The following is a 26,343-nucleotide window of genomic DNA, read 5'->3' on the forward strand; positions in this document are numbered from 1 at the left end:
ATCTTTCAACCAGGCTGGTATCTACTATATATTACCAGATTCATCATAGAACCCAAATCAGGCTTTGTTTGGATGTTGTCGGATTCACCTCAATCCACATGTGTTGGAGTGGATTGGACACTTCAACCCACACCAACATATGTGAATTGATGCGAATCCGACTACATCCAGACAAGGCATCAGTGGGGAATTAGATGGGAACAATGCGTGCTGGAGGTAAGTTTGTATTTGCTGCTTAACATAGGTACTAACATGTTACAATCTCCATCAGTGATCATCTGGTGACGCCATATGGATCTGGGGATGGGCATGGTATGTCTTTTGGGCTCGCATGTGTTTCTGTTTATCAGTTCCTTTTGTGTTGTCTCTTGTTTTTTAGTCGCTCTCTTGAGCATTTGGGGGTGAACATTTAGACGTACCTTTTTTGTGTGTGTTTTAGGTATATCTACGGAGGTTCCATGGCCACTTCATCCCTCTTGAGGCCTTGTTTAATTCGCAAAAATTTTCAAGATTCTCCGTCGCATCGAATCTTTGGTCGTATACATGAAGCATTAAATATAGACGAAAATAAAAATTAATTGTATACTTTACCTAGTTACTCCGTGATTCGACAATATTTGTCAAATAAAAATAAAAGTGTTACCGCCAAAATTTTTGTGAGCCTGTGAATCTCTGCTCTGCTACTGCTGGTCCCAAACTGGAGTAAAAGCAAACAGTGAAACAGCAGCCAGATCTCACGTCCTGTGTCTTTGGCGCTCCCCGAGGAGAGACCGACCTAGAGAGTCAGGCAGCCCGCAGCCCCTGGGCAGCTCTGTCTGGGCCACCACCCATGCAACATGCAAGCCGTAGGCTGTCAGTATAGCTTCTACTACTACTGGCAAACCGTATGCTATACGCTGCAGGAAAGAATGAACGAAGCTTCTCTTGTATCCCCGGCGGGTCCAGTCCAAAGGCTGCCTGTCCCTCTCCCTCGCCCCGGAGGACCCACCGGGCAGCAGCGCAGAATCCAATAAGGCCAGACAGTAGCAGGGACAGGCAATCAAGGTTGCTTTGATGCGCCCCAAGATGATTTGCCTCGGACACCGTGCTCTACCCCGGCCCGTAGCAGTATCCTTCTACACCGATCTGGGCATTGCACACGCAGCTTTTGGAGAAGCTTCCTCGAAATCTCTGCATGTAGTATCTGCTTGTCTGCTGACTGCTGCTACGCCTTCTTTTCGGACATTCTAAATCTTAGCCGCCGAATCTACCAGCTATTTAATAATTATTTTTAAAAAACAAGTATTATAATAGGCTGTAAGCCAACTAAATATTAAAGTAGAGAAGAGATAATAAAAATGGTTATAAGCTTACCACCGGCTCAGACACAAGAACCAGAAAGTTTGTAAGAGAGACAAATGAGTGATGTATTAATAGTGATAAACTAAACCATTATATGAGTGGACTGAAAAAAACTGTAAAGAAACTTTACAGCTAATAACTGGCTGTATTATTAGCCTTCTCTAACACAGTGGCGGACCCAGGATTTGGCCAAGACTAGAGCCAAATCCTAACGTCTAAATCTTAGTGGCCAAATTTTAAAAGCTACGACCTACAATTATTTGTATATCATGAAAAATAAATATTGTCAAGCAAAGTTTGCAAATTCAGAGAAATTACTGAACTATATAATTAATAGTACGATAATTAATAATACATTGAAAAATAAATACCTATTGTCTAGTGATGATTTGTTGTATTCGCATCTTCCACTTCCATGTCTTCAATAACAACTCCTAGTTTGGACAAGATGTAAGAGTTAATAAGAACAGAAATAGCCAAAGAAAAAGAATCTCATATTAATATGCATTTGTATTCTAAATGGTTGAATGTAACATACCAGAAGTACTAGGTAGATTAGGTATCCTATGATTCAACTAGTCATCCCCCATTTTATTCCGAGATTCAGTTCTATAGTTGGTTGGCTCAAATTTACATCTTCTGGAGTAGCTCTGGCTCAATAGTAGAAGCACTGAAGCAGTGAAGAAGTATAGGATTGAAGAAATACCTTCACAAATCACAGCCACAATCACACACACTGACAGGGAGAGGGCCGGAGGGGAGTTCGGCCGGCACGGCAGCCAAGGGCCAAGCCACCAATGTTAAGGGGCGAGGCATGGCCGGTCGCTGGTCCGCCTACTAGCTTCCTGTGAGGGCGACGGCGATCGACTGCAGGGCGTCAGCAAGCGGCAGGGCAGTGGGGCAGGAGGCCACGAGGCGGGAGGCTGCAGTGGGAGGCCACGAGGCGGGAGGCTGCAGCGGGATGCGGGTAGGAGCAGGGGCGGCGCCGGCGGGAGGCAGGAGCAGGGGCGGTGTCGTAGGAGGCAGGAGCAGGGGCGGCGCCGTGGGAGGCAAAGCGCGACTCACCGACTCGTGAAGTCTCGAGTAGGAGCAGCCATGGTCTGCGGTCTGCCTTGTCTCCTCCTTGTTGGACTTCATTGTTGCTTGTTGCGCCAAAAGTGAAACTTGCTCCTAAAAAATCTGGTCAGTGACTAGGGCCATGGCCCTAGTGGCCTTAGGCCTGGGCCCGCCCCTGCTCTAACACAAAATCAATGAATAGGACTTTCACCCATATGCACCAATAAAGACTACTACAGTTGTACTCCGTGATCCATTAGGCTGGTGTACCACTGCACTCTTTTCGTCCTTTGTTTTTTCACTGCACCAAAGACCGTGGAGGAGGAAAGAGGTAAAAGCTTAGCCAATTCTGTGAGAAATAAACCTCTGCGTTGTTAAAGAAAAGAAAAGGGATGAAGTCTCTAATAAGCAGAGATAGAAGCACCGAGACTAGCAAACATACACTCTTCGGTCACAATCTTTTTTTTAAAGCAAAGATGTCTCAGGTGGATCGCAAAGATCATGAATCGCTAAAGAGATTAAAGTTTTGGAAAGGAATCAATCAAAACTTAGGATTAATCTGGATTCCATAACAGACCATAGTGACCTAACTCATGTGCATAGACATTACAAGAACATGAAACATGGCTTACATCAAAAGAAATGAACTCAGTGTCTAGAAGAAATTTAGCTTCTCTAAACAGAGTGCCTCCAGTGGAAAGATCATAATCAGGAAATTTAAGAGCCTTTACCAAAACCATAGAATTCGATTCAAGCTAAATTTGCATCATTCCTCTTCGGTCATAATCTGAGATGACGTTTGGACAACGATATCTAATCTGACCGGCGGCAGTAAATCTATTTGGTCACAAGTGCCGTCAGTGATGGAGCAATTGCCTATCAATTACTGCTATAAGTAGAGTTCAACATCTCGAGTGTTGTGGTGAACGCTAAAACGATTGTTTATGGCATTATTAGTAACTAAGACTATAGTTTAGGAAATATAATCCATTTTAAGACATAATAAGCACTAGAGTTTCAATAAATATGTGGATAAAAAATTACAACGATCAATAAGATGAAAATACCAAAGCCCAAATATGGGTTCATGATGTTATAAAAAAGGATGCAAAAAGAGTTGATATAACTTAAACTAAAATGTCAAATAAATACATATTAAAGGAACCCACAAAGATGATGCAGAGGATAAAACATATATGGAAGTATATGATAACCACATAGAAATTAGGTATTGTTTCATAAAATGAATTGGAGAAGGTAAAGATAATCATTTTTTTATTAGTTGTACCTAGGTACTAAATTTATCCATGGAACTTTTAGTTCTTAAGTAACATAATGTTATAGGTCGTGCTAGAGCATGGGTTAGTGGTGTAATTACTAAATGATTTCAACTGCAATTACCTATTAGACATAAAGGGCCAGGGATTTCCCTAACTTGCAAAGCTATGCTCTTGAGTACCATTTAAACCTTTAAGTGTAAATCTTTGTGTTTTATCAAAAAAAGGTGTAACATCTATGTCATTGAGGTTCAAGTACACTTTAGCTTAGATTTAGATGATTTCCTTCTTATTTTGTTTTTCTATATTAGTTAGTTTGAAAAAGGGTTTCTATGCTGAGCGTTTTCAGTTTTAAGCATAGGGATATGACCAAAAGGGGTACTGATGATATTGTAGTACGGCTATGTCGCATGAAGTGGACGTGGAACAATGCATTACTTTGTCCCAATGGGAAAAGATGAGTAAAAGATAGGGATACCCTATGTCTCATTCAAGCAACGAGAGGCTAGTATTGGTGCTCTCGTGCCTCCTCGTGGTGTTCGTTGAACCTATTTTTTTCTATGTGGCTCTCATATGTCTGCCTATCAATTTTCCGTGCCATTGTTGATCTTATTCTTCCTTTTCTACCTTTTTCTTTTGGCACATATATAATTTTGTTATGTTATATATGCAAGAGCAATAAGAAGTGTTAATCTTATGTTATTCTTCATCCTCGTTGGCTGTTTCTTGTAGAAAGGAAGTATATACCCTGTTTTCTGAAAGGAATTGGCTAACTCTTTCATGATTTCAGGGTTGCTGTATATCATATTGTTATGTGTAATAGTATATATGCATGCATCCAATATTTGATATGTGTTGATCTCATCTAACTTATGCATTCTTCTATGTACTCAAATTCATACACAAATTAAAAAGTATGCCTAACTTTAATCAGTAAAATGTGAGTATCACGCAGTGATCGATCAAAGCTTAACAAATGGCCATGCATGAACAGTCAACCTGCATGACTACATAGAAAAGAAAATGTAGGAGCCAACACCCAGCAAGGTGTCCGAGAGTGTTTATGTAATACTGTCAAAACACAGTACACATATGTATATGCAGTGTATGCAGTGCTACCCGCACTTGGCACTTGCGCTACAGCTAAACTTGATGTATCATTTCAAGTTTTGAACAGGGTGATGTGCAGGCTCAAATGTCTCGAGAATTGTGCACACATATATTTTAGTATATACTAATTTCATATGCTTTCACTGCTTTGCTTCTTTTGAAGATGGAATGCATGGGCAGTGACCTATACATATGTTCTTTTTAGTGTATCTTAGGGCACTCACAATGCAAGACTCTATCATAGAGTCCAAGACAATAATTACATATTATTTATGGTATTTTGCTGATGTGGCAACATATTTATTGAAGAAAGAGGTAAAAAAATAAGACTCCAAAGTCTTATTTAGACTCTAAGTCCACATTGTTCGAGGTAATAAATAACTTTAGACTCTATATAGAACGAATTTGAGAATAGTCATGATAAAATCTGCATGCACAATGTCAAATTTGGGATCTAACTACACATTCTTGATCACAGGACCCAACACTATATGTTCTTTTTTGTGATCGTGCCTAATAAGCACGTTTTCAACACAATATATGTTCTTATACGAGGTATCTCAGTTTCTATCTGTTTCGTTCTGTTGTTTTCCTAAAATGAATTCAAAATACACACATTCAGCTCAATGTGATGCGTAGTTCCTCTAAAATTCTCTTGAAAAGAAATGCATTTGAAATATAGGCATCTTTTTTTTTCGTTATTTGAAATAGGCATCTTGCTTGCTTGCAGTATGAGTACACACAGATCACTTTAGTTTTTTTGCCTCCCTTTTTTATTCTCCCTTTCTTCCGTCTTTTCCTCTTTATATTTAAATGCTGTAGAACCATCATATCTACTATAGGCCCACCTGATAGGCCGCTCTAGTGCAAAATTAATTGTTTTTCTCTACTTCATGCATGTACCGTGTGTACTAATTATTTCAGCAGCATGCTATCATATCCGTCTTGCAAACAAGATACAATATATATTTACCTTGATTCCATATATATAAGTGCACAAATAGTGTTAATATATGTTACATATATCGCTTTTGTCTCTCTTTTTTTTTTGCTTTTTGGGAATATACATATGTTGATGGTTATCTTGAAAGTTGATCATGTCATATGATTAGTCCTAGTAATCTAGCTCGATCTTGTATCGTCATATTGACCAAAAGAACACTTATTTGTTTTGCAAATAAAGATGGGGATGCCCTGGCATAGGCTTGTCCTTTTTTTTTCAAGACTCTTGGCAGCATATGCATAAATAGCTCGTCTACGTTAACAAAGCGTGCTGCTTGCATTTGATTAGTTGCAAGAGATGCCATGAATTCAACATGATGGTCTATATACTACTTTGTAGAGATGACCTCATTGTAAAGAAAACTAGAAGAGGGCATCACAATACACAACATATTATCACATATATGAAGGCAGAGCGTTGATGCCCTAGCGATATTTGTACAAACAAAACTGTGTAATTTATCTGAATTAATTGATGCACATATATTTATGCTGAGCTAGGTTCCTTAATGTCAAGATTACAAGTTGTGAGAATGTCATTTACATGAAAGTCACATGGAAATACATTGTACAGATAAACCAAAAAGAATTAATCATCAGTACAATACAAGGTATCATACAGTTCCATTAACATGTCCCTCAGCTGGATACAAATATACATGCCTCAGATCAAAGAAAGCTTGTTTCCTCAGCATGCAAAATTACCAATTAAGTTACACATGCATTTACACCCATCTCAACAACACAATTACAATGGAACATATAGGTACATCTCCTCAAAATAGATAATCTTGGAGCATCATCCAACAAGTGATGCACCACAGTAAGATCATCCTGATCAATGACACATATATGCTATATATGTATCTCCGCCATTATATCTGCTCCAGCTAGCTTTTACTTATTTTTATCCATTGCACCGGTTAATAGTAATCGCCTGCTTTAATTTTAATTTCACTGCAAGTTAATTAAGCACTGCATCGGATGGTTAATCATCAGTGAGCTAGTTACCCGTAGGACAGGTTCCTTGTCTGCTGGCCTCCGCCGATCACCGACGGGCTGCCGCCCATGTGCGGCCGCCGCGGTGACGGCCTCTCGAGCTTGACGTCAAAGCCGCCCTTGCTCCCCGTGGAGTCGCCGGACATCATGGGCTTGGCGTCGCCATACACGTCGGCGATGGAGTCCATGACGTCGATGCCGGCGGCGTCCATCATCGACGGCGCCATCTGGAGCTGGTCGACGATGCCCTTGCCGTCCTCGTCGTCGCACCACATCATCGGGCTCTTGCCGTCGGCGTAAGGGCTGATGGGCCTTTTCTTGGCCAGCGACCCAATGTCGCAGCTGGCGAAGAAGGCCTCCATCGGCCGCTCCATCTGCTGCTGCAGGTCCAGGTGGCCGCCTCCGCCGTACATGTGCAGGTCTTGCAGCGAAGGGAAGCCCATGGACGGGCCCATGTCCTTGAGGGAGCAGACGTCCAGCATCGCCTGGTGGTGGTTACCTAGTAGGGATTTGTACCCTGCCGCCGGGCACGCAGCGACGTCGCCGGCGGCGATGGTCTGGTAGGCTTTCTCCAGGATGGACTGCATGTACTTCCCCTGGGCTTCGATCCTCATCTGGAGGTGCCTTTGCACCTGCATATATGTTCATCAGTTCATGCATACACCACTTGGTCAGCACAACATGCATGCATGTGAAGGACATTACCAAGGTATGGTATATAGTAGTGGCGGTAAGCTTCCTAAGAATAATATTGTTCATGATGGATGTGTAAAGTTAATGCATGCATGGTCATGAGTAACATGGTAAGAGCACAAAAAGTGGAGTTAAGTAAACTTCCTCGTATACTTCAAAAAGATCTCAAGCTTCCTGAGAATTTCATGTGCTTTAGGAGTAGTTTTTTTAGAGTAAGACTTTAGGAGTAGTTTGCAGTCTCAATTACCTCTAGTTGCTCATGTAGCCTTCTCTGGACTTCCATTTGCATCCTGATAGCCTCATTCATGTGCACACTGCGGCTGATCATGCAAGATCCACAAAAGGGAACCGTCAGGAGCAAAAATATATATATGGGAGCGAGAAAAGCATAATTTTTCTTTTCTTTTTTCTAGAGATGAAAAAGGACTCAATTGGGATGATGGAGTGTGCATAAAGTAATTCTTCAAATATATATAGCTACTATATGAAATAAACTTACTCGTTCATGCTTCTTCCCATCATGCCTGAAGAAGAGGCAGCGTTTCGTTGCATCTCCATTGCTGCGGCAGCTGCGATAATTTTAAAAGATTAACGTTAACTGTACGGTAGGAATTGATGAACGAACACTTAGCTAGGCTATATGAATGTATACATATATATTTACAGATATTCAAGCATATACGAGTGGTAGCTAGGATGCAGGTTGAAAGGCCAGGCCAGTTGTTATTAGTAATAATATATAGCTATATATATACTTGATTCTTCACAATTGAATCGCGAATCTTTGTATATATACATATATAGTATAACTGTGCAGGGAAATTTGATGTCTTGTCCGGTGTGAAGCTAGCCCGCCTGCTTACCATCCTTAACTGAGTGCTCGTTGAACTCCTTGTGCGGCTGCTTCCCTAACCTGAATTTCTGCTCACAATAAAAAAAGATCAAACAAACAAATAACAGAGTTAATTTATATATGTATCAGAAATTCAGAAGGAGAAAGATATATACAGGAAGGAAGTAGCAGGTAGCTGCAGAGACGAAACCTAACCCTAACTACCTGAAGATGGCTCTTGAGGTGGTAAAGGGTAAGCCCCTTCACTCCCATGACCCTCATGATGGTCTTTGGAGTCGCCTCTGCGTGTGAGAGAAGAAACAAATCAGAACCAAAACGACAAGCCAGATGATGAGAGAGGTCATGAGATCGAGTGCTGGAGCTAGCTACATGTACTTACTGTCGGGGCCACCGAGCTGCGTGACGGCGTCGACGAAGCGCTCATGGAGCTCGACGGTCCAGCGGAGGCGGGGCTTGGGGTCGGTGGTGAGGACGAGGCCCGACCCCGAGTCGCCCTGCTGCACGCACATCGCCTGCCTATCATTTGAGCTCACGGCGGCAGCGGCAGCGGCAGCGGCGCTACTAGTGGCCTTCTTGGAAGGGAACATTCTATCTATTCTCTCTCTCTCCCACGCACGCACCTCCTCCTCTCCCTTCTCTCTCTAGAGAGATCTCCCGATGGAATTAATTCTCTCTCTCTCCTCTCTCTCTCCGCAGCAGCTGCTGCAGCAGGGTGTGTGTACTGGTGTGGGATTGGGGTTGAGAGATTCAAGAACAAGGAATAGGGTTCGCGGGGCGCGGAGAACGAGGACCAGGGCCTTGCCCTTGTGGTGCTGCTGCTGCTGCTGCCTCGATTGCTAGCTTCTTCTTGTTGTGTGCTGAGGAGGGCCGGGCGCTGGGGCAGCTGGTTCCTTTCTTTCTCTAGCTTTCTCTCTCTCTCTCTCTCTCTGCCTTGGGGTCGCGTCGTCGCGCGCTTTAGTTTCCTCTCGCGCTCCATCTTTTCTCTCTCCTCCTTGTCTCTCTCTCTGTCTTTCTTTCCGTTTTGCTTTCTCTCTCTAGGACGAGTCTTCTCCTACACAGAGCCCATGGTGTGTGTGATATTCTATCCAGCTGCCCCGGGCCGGATCGGAGGAAAACAAAGCCACCCGCCGCCGTACCCAACTCTCGAAGGCTCCCCTCGATCTCTAGCTATCTCCTTTAATTCAGGCCCTGTTTAGTTGCCAAAAAGTTTTGCAAAATTTTTCAGCCGTTACATTGAATGAGCATTAAATAAAAATAAAATAAATAACTATAATTGCACACTTTATATGTAATTTGCGAGACGAATCTTTTAAGCCTAATTAGTCCATGATTGTACAATATTTGTCACAAATACAAACGAAAGTACTACAGTGTCCATTTTATAAAATTTTTTGAAACTAAACAAGGCCTCTCGGCACAAAATATGAGGAGGCCAAGTCTTTTGTTTCCATGGTATAAACCCTAATAAGTGTGTTATTACTAGTACCCTCAGCATTACATAGCAGTACCATGTATGACTAATGCTTATTAGGGTTTGTTTGGTAGAGCTCTTGGAACAAGTTCTAGCTAGGCCGAATCTAGGAGGAACTCTAGCAAATAGTTTTCTACTGACAAGTGATTCTATGCTGATTGTGTGAAATGGTTCTCTCAAATAAAATAGTAGGCTAGAAGCTGAAAAAAGTAACTTCTCCCGTATGCATAGAGTTTATCCTAGAAAATCTAACAGAACCATTAGATTCGACATGAACATTGCTAATGACATATATATTGGTGGCTACAAAAATTCACATGCTAAAAGGGGTGGAGTGACCGTTAAATATTTATCATGGTGCAAAGAACCAAGCAAAATATGTATACTCCATATAGTAAAAAATAGGACAAGCAAAATAAACTAATGAATGGAGCTTGGAGGCAGTGGCATAGCTAGAATTTATTTATAGTTAAGGTATGCATCCTTAAGATGATGATCTTAGATGTAAAGCCAAATTATAGAGTAGTACATGTGCAAAACCATTATGGCTCCACCTATGTCTGGAGGAAGTATATATTTTCTATACATTGGTTTAATAAGTCTCCTGAGTCATGATACCCTTCCTAGCTAATGTAATAATATTTTTTATTCTCACCGTATAATAATGTATATATAGGGTTACACAATCGATGTCACACGAGTAAAGAAGAAATTAAAAATGTTGATTTCATTCTTTTTTTTCAAAAAAAGAGTTGCAATAATATTAGTCAGTGAGAGCACCACTATATTCGAGTTGCTCTAATTCTTTACATCGACAAAAATAAAGAAGTCCACCTTGCGCGATTTTGTCTTTGTATGCCCCCACACACATGGTAGGATTAGTACTACTTTTTATTGCTTCTCCTTTGGCGCTAGAAACAAGCAAGTTATCCACCTTTAGTTTGTACTGCTAAGTGTGTCCATTCTCCGTCCCTTTTTGACCATGCTAGAAAAACAAATAGGCGCGCAGTTCAATATATAAATATTATTCTATAAATTAAGGCCTTGTTTAATTCGAATGTTCAGCTACTGTAGCTCTTTCATTTGTATTTGACAATTATAGTTCAACCATAGACTAACTAGTCTTAAAAGATTCTTCTCGCAAATTATAGGTAAACTATACAATTAATTATTTTTTATCTATATTTAATGTTTCATATATGGGTTTAGAGATTCGATGTGATAGAAAATCTTAAAATTTTTTGAAAACTAAACAAGACCTAAACCTATGATATTTGCTGAGGGATATGCATGGGGTACTTTACCATCTTAAAACTATAAAGGACCTACATGTTTCTTAACTATCATTAGAAACCGTTACGGAAAGAGGGGGTTGGGGTGTTTGCACTGAACTGCACGCATATCTAGAGAGTACAAAAGATGCCTACTTTTGACCCCAGTCTTATTAGCTATTACTACATTAATTAAAGTGATGTAATTCTATGAGTTTATGTACATTGTATATTTCTTGTTATTTAGTGGACAACAAACTTGATTACCAAATAAAAAAGTTGCTCGATCGAGAATAACATATATATCCGATGAGATTGCCTGCACGCTATATATCCTTAACATATCTCTTTTGCCCTAGGTTCATGCTTGCTTTGCAGTGGCTTTGTTTTACATTTCACGCCAAAGCTAGCTGCATCATGAATTGATGACAAATAACGGTATCATTAAACTGTCACATCTCACATGCATTTAATCATGCGCTGTTGATTACTGTACCTCATCAACAACTATCATGCACAGATAGATCCATTGCGGAGCTGATCGACGGCGGCGACACTGTCATATCTAAATGATTGCTCGTAGATTTAGTGAATTAGAAATGGAAGCATGCACTGGCACAAAGACCCAACAAAAAGCACTGGTAGTGGTAGTTGGGCACGTAGACATGACAATATTATTTAGTTCCAATTTTTTTTTGCAAAATAAATACTATAACATTTTTATTTGTATTTGATAAATATTGTCTAATCATAGACTAATTAGGCTTAAAAGATTCGTCTCGTAAATTATAGATAAATTGTGCAATTAGTTATTTTTTATTTATATTTAATGTTCTATAAATATGCCACAAGATTCGATGTTGGGAAATCTGAAAATTTTTGTTAAATTATTTGGGAACTAAACAAGTCCTATATATACTGCCAACAGCAGAAAAGCCTCATTTCTTGCGGTACGTTCTGGAGAGAGCTATACGATGGATATCATGGCATTGGTGCCCGTGTGGGCCACCTAGAAGTCATGCATCTTCCTTCTTTCTCTTCTTTATACATTGCTGACCGGGACTGCTGCGAGGCAGCAGGCGACTATAAGAACCTGACGAGTAACACGTAGGTGTGGGAAAATATTTTGGATTTCGCTACCGTAGGACGACTTTTATTTGTTTGTGACAAATATTATCCAATCATGGACTAACTAGGATTAAAAAATTCGTCTCGCGATTTATAGTTAAACTGTACAATTAGTTTTTATTTTCGTCTATATTTAATGCTTCATGCATGTTCCGAAAGATTCGATGTGATAAGAAATCTTGAAAACTTTTAAATTTTTGGGTGAACTAAACAAGGCCATAATGTGCCGCATGAAGCTATAGCCAGCTAGAGTGGTACTGTAATAGTACTTGGTTCTAAATTATAAAATATTTTAATTATATATATATTATTTTATTATGTAACTAAATACATAATAAAAAGCAATATCTAAGAAGTTAAAACATCTTATCATTTAGCACAAAAGGAGTAGTAAACAAGATATATCTAGGTACTTTAATTTTATGGATAAGATAACACCATATATATATTATCCTTGGACATATAAAATTAATGCACAGCGCCCACTACAGGAAAATCCTACTTTGCCGAGGGCCGTCGAGTAGACACTCGGCAAAGACCTTCCTTTGCCGAGCGTCACGTCACACACTTGGCAAAGGGCTCTTTGCCGAGAGCCGAAAGCAGGCGGTCGGCAAAGAGGCTCTTTAGCGAGAGCCACGCACTCGGCAAAGGCGCGCTCTCGGCAAAGTCCCTGTCCACCAAACGCCGGTGGCCGCCGTCTCCTTTGCCGAGCGCCTTCCGTTTGGCTCTACGGCAAAGGAAGGTTCTTTGCCGAGTGCCAGCTGGCCAGACCCTCGGCAAAGCAATCTTTGCCGAGTGTCTGACCTGGCCTCGGCAAAGTATTTTTATTTTTTTTTGTTTTTTGAGCTGAGTTTTTTTTGGTGCTTTGCGTCACTATTGCAAACTATATTTTAAAGTTTGGAAGAAATTTGAGTTTTTTTTGTTATATTTAACTGATTTACTTTGTTTCTTTGTATTTTTTTGGATAAATCAAATGTGAACTACAGGTACATGAAATATCGCAACGCAGTGCTTCAAAAAATGATATTCATGGTATTAGGTGTATTTTGAGTTTGTATGCAAGACCTCACATGAAATCTCGACCATCTCGTTGAGATAACATGTCGAGTTACGTGCGCAAAAAGTGGATTAAAATTATATAAAATCCATACTAAGTCCGAAAATCGCGAAACTTGGCGATGCGTCGTGTTATCGTATGTGGAAGCTATGGTTAAAATTTGAGAAGATTTAGAGCAAGTTGCAACGTCGGATGTCTAAAATCCAAACATCTCCTTATCAAGAGTAAGTTCTCAATGAGCTTTTTACGTACATCGTCAATATCCTCCACTTATCGATCCAACCCCCTCACGATCTTGTTTTTACAGGAAGTCTACCATTCAAGAAGAAGACGATCTTGTTAAAAATGCTGATTTTATTTTCTGGTTCCGTACAAAGGCCCGCACGGATAGGGAAATGAGTGGTGAACTTAAACAGGTTGAAAGGGGCTCCTCCAGTAAGGTCAAGTCCTTCAACATTTATGATGTGAATGGCTATCGCTTTCGTACGAGAAGGTACGGAGAGTGTCGGCCCAACCGGAAGACCACGTGCACAAGAGTTCGTATGCCCGGCACCGATGATCGCGACTATTACGACATAGTCAAAGAAATATACGAGCTCCACTTCGAGGGCCCCAAACCTCTTAACCCAGTGATATTCAAATGTCATTGGTTCGATCCTAACATCATGAGAAGAGACGATGACATTGGGCAACTCGAAATTCGACTAGATTCTGTCTATAAAGGAGAAGATGTCTATATTGTGGCTCAACAGGCCACGCAAGTTTATTATCTCCCATGGGCATGCCAAAAAGACAAGGACCTTAAGAATTGGTACCTTGTGCACTTGGTATCGCCACGCGGCAAAGCGCTTGTCCCAAACGAGGATGATTACAACTTTGACCCGATGGCAGATACTGGAGATTTCTATCAACCTGAGAAGGTCGAAGGCGTATGCCGAGCGGAGAGCCAGACGGGCGTACCGCCTGCAGATGCCAGGACCGGCCCACCACCAAGGGAGCTGCTCCCTCCCAGGGTACATGGACACATGGGTACGCTTGTGTTCATTTTTGTGTTTTTCTCGCAGTCCCAGTCGCATGGTGGCATAGTCATCAACGAGTACGTGGGGTACGCCCTTGCACACAAGGGCCGAGCGGATGATCCAAACAATGTATACAGCCCCACAGACGAGGCCGAGGCATACACCAACCCGAACGCCTACGAGAAGATGGCCGAGTACACCTCACATGCTCGTGCGCGCCACGGGGACGACTTCGACCCCGCCACCGAGCCCCTCGACACAGAGATCCTGATGAGGGCTGGAGGAGGGAAGCAGCACGGGCGGTACTATATGGCCCACAGCGCCATGGACCCGACCACCGTGCCCACGCTCCGCCAGGTGCAACAGGCGAGCAGCACGACCTCCTCTGACGTCCCCATATGAGCTCGGCAGCCGTCTTTCCAAGTAACTATAGTTTTATGCGTCGTTCATAGACTTTACATATGTACCTAGTGCATTGCTCAAACATCACGGGTGTGTTATTGAAGTCCTAGTTGGCCGAGTTGCGGGCCAGGTAGGAGTCCGCGGAGGAGGCCCATCGGCAAGAGATAGCGCGCGAGAACGAGGCCCATCGGCAGGAGCTGGCGCGCCAGTTCGAGGCGTTTCAACAGCACCAGCAGCGTCAGATGCAGGACTTCGCCAACTACTTCACCTCCCTTCAGATTCTTGGTGTGGTCACGCCTCCGCTGCCTGCCTTGTTGTTCGCTCCACTCTCTCTTCCTGGCACTGTAGTACCGTCTCCAGTGAGTATATACGAGTGCACATTGCTTTGTCTTCTGCGGACATCATGCAGGTACTAATGACATCGCTCCTACTTTGTGAAGGCACAGTCGCACGGGTTGAACCCGACTCCTCAAGACGGTGCTTCTCCAGGCCATGGGTGGCCGGTCCAGCAGACTCCACAGCAGACGTGGCCTGGCACTCCTCCTCCGCCTCAGACGTACGAGTGGGGTCCGTGGTCAGCTGGCGCTCCTCCGCCTCAAACGCACGGGTGGTCGTCGTGGTTAGGTGGCGCGCCTCAGCACCCAACAGGTTGGCCACAGCAAGGGTGGCCAGGTGAGGGTTCTTCCTAGGGACATGGGGACGCCGGGTCGCAGCCGGACTAGTGATATGGACATGTTATGCTTGTGATGGATATGTTAGGCGGATTTGTGAACTTTGTGTATACGGATTTGTAACTGGATGAATGTCAACTATTCTATATGCGGATTTGTGACCATTGATGGATGCATGTGTCGATTTGTGACATATATGTTATGCAGGTTCTATTACATATGTTATGTATGTTGTCTACTGTGAATTGAGTGAAAAAACAGCAAAAATTTAAAAAAACAGCAAAAATCTTAGCTTTGCCAAGTGCTGGCACTCGGCAAAGCTGGGCAGTGCGTGGCTGTGGTTCCTAGCTTTGCCGAGTGCCAGCCACCAGGCACTCGGCAAAGAAATTTTCAAAAAAAATATTCTTTACCGAGCGCCAGCCGCACTCGGCAAAGAATTTTTTTAAAAAAACAAATAAATAATCTTTGCCGAGCGCCAGCCATGAAGGCGCTCGGCAAAGAATTTTTCAAAAAAATAAATAATCTTTGCCGAGCGTCGGCCAGGGTGGAGCTCGGCAAAGAGCCGTCAAGTAACGCCTCCCGTGAGACGGCCGTCAGCCTTTGCCGAGTGCTGACGTGGCTCTCGGCAAAGCCTTTGCCGAAAGCCTGCCACGTGGCACTCGGCAAAGACTGCCTTTGCCGATTAAGGCTTTGCCGGCCCTTTGCCGAGCGCTCGGGCTCTCGACAAAGTACCAGAATCCTGTAGTGGTCGGTCTGGCAGCAGCATGCCAATTCGGTGCTGCACCACAGTCGGATCCAGCAGTTCCTCGCCCTTTGTATAGATGACCAAATAGACAACATGATTCTTTTTTCGCAGGGGAATAGACAACATGACTCGACGTTGCACGGGCCCATTTAAGGACATCCGATAGTACAAATACCTTAACATGCCATGTTGTGCCATCCATAGGCTCAACCTGAGGCCCAAGCACGACACTAGATGTAATTAATAGTGTCATCCCGATACACACATCTCAGAAAAAAATCGACAAAGTTTGCACCTCCCATCTTCACATACCAATCAAATATGCATGTATCATAGATCCATCAAACTACAAAAAGATTCAATCACAAAATTAGAAGAAGTCATCATAGATATCATTGTGGACACGACTGCTCCCTCCCTGCTCATGCTACCATGCTCGGAGTGGGAGTCGAAGTCAAAGGGACAATCGAGCAGGTGGGGTTAGAGGGGGCAAAGACAACATGGAGTGCTTCGTCCCTGCTCGTGTTAGCCAAGCAAAATCTAGGGGAGGGGATGGGAGCATCTAGAGTGGGAGACGACTGACTAGCCAAGCTGTCATCGAGCATGTTCGGAGTCAGAGAGGTGAAGGAGCGGGTAGAGGAGCAACTAAGGTCACAAGATGGGAGGGGGCAGAGGTGGAGAGGAGACAAGATTGACTAATTGAGGCAACTTCAATGAGGTTGATTTGATACTAGTGTTGTCAATTTGATGGGCCTTTAATGGGCCCATGTCAATCATGTTAGGCTCCTACCAACACTACAAGCCGAAGGTGTGGTTCAAGCATGGCCCTAGGCATGGGGTCGAACCAGCATAGGCTTGTTAACTTCTGTGTCATGTCATGTTAGTGCCATACTTAAACGGGTCGTGTCTCATGCCACTGTCAAGTTTTTTGCCTCTATTTGGCCATCTATAGCCCTATGAGCGCATTCAATGTCCTTGTAGAGACATGGCCTCCTTGGTTGGTGGCTTTGTGAATGGCACTGGTGGTTGCATGGAGCTGGTGACTACATACCAGGCAATGAGGGTGGTGGTGGTGGGGTCATGTGTGGTCCTAGTCCTTGTTCCATAAGTGTGCTTGGAAGGTAACTAATAAGGAACCTCCTTAGGCTAGCCCGATCTTGACCATAGTAGGTAAACAAATCGAAGACGGCTTGCTAGGAACAACAGCATGACTAGCTTTATATCTAATAAAGGTTGGATGCAACCAAGAGTGATGGGGGAGAGGCACTAAAACTGTGACTTTGACTCAATCTCTGAACGATCACAAGATCACAATTCAAAACTAATCCACATAAAAGGTCCAATGAATCTAGGGCATGAACTAGGGGATTCTAGAGGCTAGAATCTCTTCACAAGTATAAGAAGAACAAAGGTTTGAGCAAGACACTTGGTAGCTTGTGTGCAATACAATATAGTTTATCAATTCATTAAAAGGAAAGAAGGCTAGGGCCAGTTTCCAATAGGCCAACCAATGTGATCGAAATTGTGTCACCCCGACGACCATGATCTTCGCATCCCTCAACTATGTAAGCAGTGGCCGTAACACAAAGGAGGAGGAACTAGAAGGAAAGAATGTCAATGTCATGGCATTGCTCGACCAACCAAGCTCTAGCAAGGCTCCAGGCACTGCTTGTGGCAACACTAGCTCAACCAGCCCCTTAGCTCCACTCAGGTGCCTGAGGCCGAAGATAGAACAGCCTGACAGAGGTGTGCACTGTCTGTCCCCCATAGGAAGGCCTCAACTGAGCCATAGGCCCTGTAGTGTGGCATCTCTAGCAGGTGGAGGAACCGAATCCTCTGTAGTGGCAAGGCATCTAGGAGATAGATTAAAAGCTATATAGCTCGAGCCTAAGTCTTTCATTTACTTTATACATCTAGTATTCATCAATAAGATTTACTACTATATCTACACATAAGGGGCATCAACGACAAGAAGTTTAGAAACAGAGTCCGCATAACCATTGCGACATGGGTCCTACTTGTTCTATACAAGAGGAGAGGACTATAGAAGAATCAATAGGTCTGTCACACCTACGGACTATACCTCAGAACCCAATATATAGAGTGCATCCGCAGATATACAATATCTAAGCACCACACTTACACACTACATACCACTAACCATGTGTACCTTAAGGTAAGCGCTATACAATCTTATGCATAAACATAATAATAAACTCACTATATAGCCCTAGAGATTCAACATGATCCTTTGGACCAAACCGACCTTAATACATGGTGGAGATGCATCCTAGGAGTCGATGGGGAAGCTTTTGGAAGGAGGAGGCGAGGCGACGTAGGATAGGGTCGGCCTACTCTAGGGTGGGACCGGCTGGTGCCACCTGGAGTCCTTTCAGGCTCGCTTTGCCGTGGTGACTTCTTGATCCTTCTATAGTATTCTTTGATAATTTTTGCAGAATAAGTCAGTTATTTTATTTTACAAATAGATCATCCTTGTTTGTTTCCTAGAATAATCCTGTAGAAAATAATAATTCACCAAAACTCGTAGAATATGTCAGTTTAAACACTAGATTTACATAGATTTATTCTTTTCTACCCTTTCTCATGTTTATTCAATTATAAATTATTGAAATTGTCCACCATCAACACCTCATGTGTAGACTAAAAAACCAGTAACCCCCAAAGGCTCCGTTAGGTCCTCACTTAGTCCTTGCTAAAACAATGCTCACCTGTAGCAACGACCAGCCTCGAGGTCATGCAAACAACCCTTGGCGCTAATGGGGGAACCAGGGGGTGCCCAGCAGCCAGCAGGGGCTGTGGCCACCCCTAACACCACAGAAAAATTTTAATACCCTTAAAAATTTATCAATTTATAGCACATCAAACCATCAATTCATCCATTTTTCATCATTGTTTGATTTTCATCATGAATACTAACTACTTATATAAAAAGATTAAAATATTATTGAGATATCACTTATATTTATATTTATCATGCTTAAAGATGTGATTATATTTATTTGGCCCCCTTAATCAAAATCGATTCTGCCACTAACCTTTGCGCCTTGAGAAGGGCGTCTGACCCAAGACTGGCAAGACTTGGTGCTCGACCAATTCATTTGGCAAGATCGATAACAATCCCTCATCGTCATCCCAGAGGTAACCCAAGAGGCCATAAGGGCTTAGGGCTCCTAATGAGAGTCTAACATAGGGGTGTGCTAATGAAAGGTCCTAATATAGCTAGAGGGGGGTGAATAGTGTATTTAAAATTTCTATAAATTCACTAGAGCAAGAGGTTAGTAAATAACAAAGCGAAGCCTTTTGCTCTAGCTCTAATGGGGTGTTTGCAAACCACCTAACCAACAATTCTAGTTGCTAAAATCACTAGGCACACAAGAAATAAGTCTCTACAAGTTACACTAGTGAGCTTAACTTACACAAAGCAAAACTTAGCAACTAAACTAGTTACACTACTTTGCCATAAGTAAATGGAGAGGATGAAATATTTATACCGTCGTGTAGGGGATGAACCAATCACCAATACATAAACAATCAAGCACCAGGAGAATGTCAATCAAACACAATTGTGACACCAATTTTTCTCCCGAGGTTCACGTGCTTGCCGGCACGCTACGTCCCCGTTGTGTCAACCAACACTTGGTGGTTCGGTAGCTAAGAGGTGTAGCACGAACCTCTTCCTCACTAAGACACCGCAAGAACCAACCCACAAGTGAGGTAACTCAATGGCACGAGCAATCCACTAGAGTTACCTTTTGGCTCTCCGTCGGGGAAGGTACAAAACCCCTCGCAACCACCGGGAGATGGCCACGAACAATTACCGACTCGTGCCAATGCTCCTCCGCTGCTCCAAGTCATCTAGGTGGCGGCAACCACCAAGAGTAACAAGAAAACCACAGCCAAATCGATCCCCAAGTGCCACTTGATGCAATCACTCAAGCAAATGCACTTAGAATCACTCCTAATCTCACAAAAATGATTAATCTATGAAGGAGATGAGTGGGAGGTGCTTGCTTAGGCTCACAAGGATATCAAGTATGCTAGAATGCCAAGAGAGTGAGTCCCAAGCTAGCCAACAAATATTTATAAGCCCCCTCAACAAATAGAGCCATTGGGCTCCTAGAACTTGCCCTGTCGTGGGCGTCAGACGCTCCGACGCAGGGCATCGGACGTGCGACCCCAACATCTGACGCTCACAAAGTTGCCACATGTCACTAGCCGTTTAATTTGATCATTGTCGTCAATGGCTAACTCGCACACATGCCACTCATAGTCACATCGGACGCGCAGACGCCTGGCATCGGACGCAGCTCCTCACACCAGACGCTACTTAGAGAGTTCTAGAAATTCGCGTAGTCGTCTGACGCGTCCTACGGTTTGCCATCGGACGCAACCAGCGTCCGACGTGTACACCAGCCGAAACCCTCGCTTGTGTTCCAGCTGACGTCATACTCTGTCGGATGCGGGAACCGTACGCAGGCCACGTCCGACGCTCACTCGTCGGACTGTCCAACACACACTTTCCACGCATGTCAAAAACTAAGAGTACACCGGACACTGGGCCAGCGTCTGGTGAGTGTTTTTCTAGTGAAAAACACATCTGTGACTTCTCCAAACTTTCCACCAGTGTAATAGAAAATATGGGTTTCATTTTCTCAAAAGCACTGAATCCCGCCTCGCAAGCTCGACGGGAGGGAGAGAAGAACACAAACCCCTCTCTACCCTTTAAACTCCACCTCCTTCTTAAAGTGTGCCAACACCACCATGTGTGTACCAACATGTGCAAGTGTGTTAGCATTTTCACAAATCATTTTCTTCGAAGAGGTTAAGTTAGCTCACTAGGTTCTAAATGCATGCACATGAACAATGTCACCTAGTGGCACTCGATAACCGCTTAACCAAATAATTCCCCTCTTTATAGTATGGCTATCTATCCTAAACATGATCACACCCTCTATAGTGTCTTGAACACCAAAACCAAAATCTAAGCAATACCTTTGTCTTGATCTCCATAGGGTTTTGTTTTTCTCTTTGTTCTTTTCCAAGTTGAGCACTTGATCATCTTATGGTCATCATCATCAACACCATGATCATCTCTTGCTCCATCACTTGGCATGTACCAACCTCATCTAATCTACACACACTTAGCATAGAGGTTAGTACTTTGGGTTTCATCAATTATCCAAAACCAAACTTGGGCTTTTAGCTAAGTCCCCAAGAAGGAGATAGCAGATCGACAAAACGTTCGATCGACTCTATAAATCCACCAAAAGCTCAGGGACTATACCCATCGAGTATGCACGAGCACACCCTTTGGTGGAGCGAGAATGAGCCCGAGCGCGCCCACAACCATCACTCGAGGCTCGAGAGCTCAACCATGGCCCAAGGATCCCAGAAGATGGGGAGACCAGGCCTGACCTCCACCCTAGCAACCACTCGGGCCTTTACCAGGGCAACAACCGATGTTCCGAGCCACGACCAAAAGCCGGCTTAGGAACCTGTTAGGCGACGAGAGGCTAACAACCGCTGAGATGCGGCTGTCGGCCACCCACTCGGTAGGGTCACGCAATGGGCATGATGCATTAGGTCAAGGGACTTCACTACCCCAGTCCAATTCTTTCCTTGCGACGCGGAGCACTCCTGTCAGCCCGAACGTCCCGCCATGGCTGCTTCACCTTCTCTGAAGTGTGCGGGAAAACTGAAGGGGAAAGTACCTGCACCGTCGGGGACACTCTAGGCGCCCCCGAAAAATCAGACCCACGCGCTCCCAGCCTTGGTATGGCCCACATGGTAGAGAGAGGGGATGAAAAGAATGGCGCGTGAAACTATATGCACGGCGGTTGCGCCCCCGCACAAGTGAAAAAAATTTTCCCCCGACCTTATCCTTTCACCTGGGCGGACTCATCCTATCTCCCTTTTCTTTGCCCTCTCCTCTCTCAGAAAGACGGGGCGGCGGCGGACAGTTGGAGCAATGCAACCCAGGCGAGGATGCTGCTGAAGCGTGTCCGAGGTAAGCCCCTTGCTCCCTCTCCCTGTTCCCTTGTTGTTCCTCTCACAGGTTCTCCCTTTGCCTCCCACACAGGGTCATGGAAGAGGTTTCAGATGTGGCAGATCTAGCAGCCATGAGCGGGCGAAGTTCCAACGAAGGGTGGCCCAAGGCAAGCAAGGTCAACAGCGTCTTCACTTCCCCTAGATCCAGCGAGGTGAGCCCCTGCTCCTCTAGTCCTCCCCACACATGTCTATGGTGGGATCCAGCAAGCTGAGTCCCTGCTTTCCCCTCATAGGTCCATGGCGTGGCAGCCATGCACAAGGTACATGCCCATGGAAGAAAATGCCAGATCCAGCGGATCCATGACATGGAGGCACCACAACCCCAGCGAGATCCATCTCCAATGTTGCTTATTCAACAGTTAAGTATCTAGCTATATACGTGAGATAAGAGTTAAATAATATACCACCTAAAAGCATGCTTATTGTCTTAATATATATGTCTTGTTTGAAAAGGCCAGATCTACGAAGTATGGAGACTGTTTCAAGTATTTTTTTTCCTTTTTTATTATTTGAATAGATAGTGTCTTTCTCAACTAATAATTTTCTGATCTAATTTGTTATGGCTAGTACACCGAATTAATCTATTATGTGCTTGTTACAATAATTAATCTGTCTTGTATGCATATATGGAAGCAAGAATCATAGTTTTTAATTGTTCTTACATTGTTTTGGCTTCACATCAATTTCAGATTTGTGTGGTCAATCTCAGATTTGTACCAAATGCCATATAGATTATAGAGTGACTTTACTGTAAATTTGGATCTGAACGCCATATTTAACAAGTTTTCTCACGAATCGATATTTTCTTGTTTTGGCTGTAGGTTACGGAGATAAATGGATGTGTAGCAGCTACTGTGTATTGTTGTCTAAGAGCTTGTAGGAAGTAGTACTAAACTTTTATCTATTTCCTATATGCTAGTTGCATGAACTAGTATTGTAACTTGGGCTGCATTATTTTTGCAAGCCCTTTAGAATGTAATTAAGATTTATTGACCATTGAACTATCTAATGTATGAACAACTTGGATGATGATTATATGTGCGACACTTATATGACATTTGATGTTGGCTCGTGTGTGGTTAAAAGTATCGGCTATGATTTGAATAGTTTAATGAGGTGTATATTAGAATGAAGTTTCCCTGACGGTCATTCACTGACAGGGAAAATCGAGAACTTTCCCCGACGGTATTGTAACCGACATGGAAAGTCTAAATCTTCCCTGATGACGTCGAACCGGCAGGAAATATTTTCCATGACGGAAAAGAAAAAACTGACAGGGGAAATCTCTCCTCACGGTAACCGCCGTCAGGAAATGGTTCCTGACGTCTTTCCGTCAGGGAAGACGGGCTTTTCCTGACAGTTCAGGAATCAGTTTTCCTAACAGTTATTGCTACTTCTCGTGACGGTTCTGGCCGTCAGGGAAAAAGTTGTCTGGGGTAGTGCTTCCCAGACCCCAAGGGCAGAGCGCTGACAGTTGATTGCATTGTTGTTCTTATGCCCTCTACAGAACCAAACAACACTTAGAGTTTTTGGAGCTCCACAAAAAAAGGTGGAACCGCCTGATTCTATTATTTTTCTTTTTTAAACTGAGAGCATGGAGCTACCCTATTTGGTTTAATTTGTTGTTTTGAAATCGAAGTTGAAATAAACGGAGCAATAATCTTAAACAGGCCTTAAACCTCCTAATCTTACCTCCGTATATATTGATTCTATGACACACAGAATCAAAAGTGCACAGGTTCTGATCTTGGCTGCAACATCACTTTCCTTTGATATACGCATGTCCGTCACTCAACATGAGCATGCATCCTTACGTCACCTCCAAAGAATTCCCAATGACGGCTCCAAGTCCAAACAAAAATGTAAAGTTTGTGAAAGGTCAAACTAGGGGTTCAGTTTCAAGCTTCAGCATAGGGTCCCATTTTTAGGAGGAAAAAAAGTAGACAGGATGAGTAAGAACATTGTAAAGCTCTCATGGGCTACCCTCCCTGCCATTTTCTTTATCCACAAGGGAATAGATGCTTCCTTCTTTGACAATTAAGCAAAGATTCTTCTGAAACATTCTCCAAATGTGGTTCATTTGATCTATTAGAGCTCTCTCTAGCTGGTGGCTTTCCTTAAGCAATAAGAAACCGATAAAAAAGGATGAAGTATGGAAATGAATTACACCTGTTTGCTAGCTATATGATCTCATTGCTTATTTTTTTAATTCTTACCTATTACATTTACTTATTTTTTTAATTACACACCTGGTGGCTTTCCTTATTTTTTTAATTCTTACCTATTGCATTTACTTATTTTTTTTATTTTGTGACGACATTGAGTGGTAAATTAGGAATGTCAGCGTGTTGAGATCAAACAATTCTAGCTAGATCGATTTGGCTCAAGCTAATTACTATGATCTTGAGCTCGAGGTCGATCTCTAATCTTGATCTGCATGACCAGCTCATCATGAAATGCTAGATCAAGTTGTCAGTCTATAAAACATGTTCATAAACATATATGTAGGTCCAAATTGAACTGAGCTTGGTTATATTGAAATGCTGTAGGTGTATTTATATATCTTTTGGTATATTATATGTTTTGAGTTTAATCGAGCCAAGCCTAAGCTCCATAATATGGTTTGTATGTTTCCACCTCGCTAGCACTCTTATACTATATAAGTTACAATAAGTACTGTGCTAATATAATATGCATATGTCAAAAAAATTATTATTACTTGATTTATGATATCTTTACTATAATATTTACATGGGCTCTAGCTAGAAAAGGGTATGAGTAGTTTAGAACTCTTGAAGATCTGTAACTTTTTAAACGTGGCACCATATTTTATTAAATTGAACAAGCATGCATAACCTAATCTCATTACTGTTAGCAAAAAAATGCGCTCTACAGATCATGTTTAGTGTCCTAACTCCTAACAATGCTGATTTTTATAGTAATATAAATATTTATAAAAGGAAGCAACATAAGCATTTGTAAAAGATGTTACCTCACAAAAATGTTTAGCCGCACAAACCAATAATAATAATAATAATAAAACATCATCTATTTGATATAGCTTATCAATTTAATACTTCAACATCAACATCACCCCGGTTCATCAAAATGTATGCAACTTTCTAGTGAGTGGTGATCCTACACACTGAAGTGGAAGCATAAAGACAATATTCTGACTTCCTTTAGAACACACTGGTGTATTTCTTTAAGAAAAACAATATTCTGATATGAACAACACGATACAATAGCAGCCTTATTAAGCATATACTCGTTTTTGTCGATGTGATTCTTTGCAAAAAGAAGTTTTATTGGTTTCCGGTCCTTCGCTTTTAGCCCAATAACCCCGTGTTGTCTTTATCATGCGCATGGATTCAAAACGAAAAGACAGCACTCTGATAATAACAAAGTCAACTAATCTATTTTAAGGCGACTAATCTTGGAACCAGTGACGTTATTGCTAGTTTCCAAGAATTATTTTTTGGACAATATTGTTCTGAATAAATGTCATACTATTACAAAAATAATTTTCACTATCGCTATGCTCGCTTACGGTTCTATTAAAATTGTTGATAAAAATATATTATCACCCGTTCATAATGGAACTGGTGGTATACAATCGGTCACAAACCCTAGGCATGGTGTCAGGTTTCACGTGCGCGTGTGTCAAAGTTGTGTAGACATCGTGCGCAATAGAATTAATAGGATACCAATACCAACAAGTTGCAACTTCTTTTCTGAAAGCCTATCTCCAGAGAATTTTGATGTTAAGCGTGCTTGGCCTGAAGCAATTTTAGAATAGGTGACCGACCGAGAAGTTCTTCCTGAGTGCACACGAGTGAGGACAAAGTATATAGGACAATATATGTACTAGAGTTGTCAAATGTAAACAGACCCGACCTCGAAGAGGCCAGACATTACACTAGGCCACTCTCTATCCCTCACATGCGAGCTCCTGACCACATCACTCTCCCATGGCCGTGCAGTAGCCCTCGGCCATGCACTCCTTCATAGTGGCCCCCTTCTCTCTATCTCCCTCACATGCACACCCTCCCGACCCCCCTCTCTCCCATAGCGACATGGCGGCCCTCGGCCCAAGATCCTCCCCCTATCTTTGTGTCATCGCTGCCCCCTCCCTGCTTTGGCCCCTCCTTCATGCCTTGGCAAGCCAGATCCAGCTAA

At 42.8% G+C, this 26,343-nt stretch overlaps 1 protein-coding gene and 1 long non-coding RNA gene across 3 annotated transcripts; one reads left to right on the forward strand and one right to left on the reverse strand.

Annotated features, from left to right (window-relative positions):
- Positions 6,349–9,287, reverse strand: LOC8076125 (myb family transcription factor APL). Of its 2 annotated transcripts, none has more exons than XM_021458419.1 (6): positions 8,711–9,287; positions 8,527–8,612; positions 8,342–8,399; positions 7,978–8,047; positions 7,726–7,798; positions 6,349–7,417 (listed from the first exon to the last, which is right to left on the reverse strand). In XM_021458419.1, the coding sequence occupies exons 1-6, from the start codon at positions 8,916–8,918 to the stop codon at positions 6,794–6,796; spliced, it is 1,119 nt and encodes a 372-aa protein (XP_021314094.1). In that variant the 5' UTR covers positions 8,919–9,287; the 3' UTR covers positions 6,349–6,793. The 2 variants fall into 2 exon arrangements, with proteins under 2 accessions (XP_021314094.1, XP_002453376.1); XM_002453331.2 differs by having other exon boundaries at positions 6,426–7,417; positions 8,536–8,612; positions 8,711–8,928.
- On the forward strand, positions 22,037–22,827 carry LOC110434570. Its single transcript, XR_002452087.1, has 3 exons — positions 22,037–22,123; positions 22,196–22,316; positions 22,398–22,827. It is a non-coding gene; the product is annotated as an uncharacterized LOC110434570 (long non-coding RNA).

This window comes from Sorghum bicolor, chromosome 4 (assembly GCF_000003195.3).
Source record: "Sorghum bicolor cultivar BTx623 chromosome 4, Sorghum_bicolor_NCBIv3, whole genome shotgun sequence".
Taxonomy (NCBI): Eukaryota; Viridiplantae; Streptophyta; class Magnoliopsida; order Poales; family Poaceae; genus Sorghum; species Sorghum bicolor.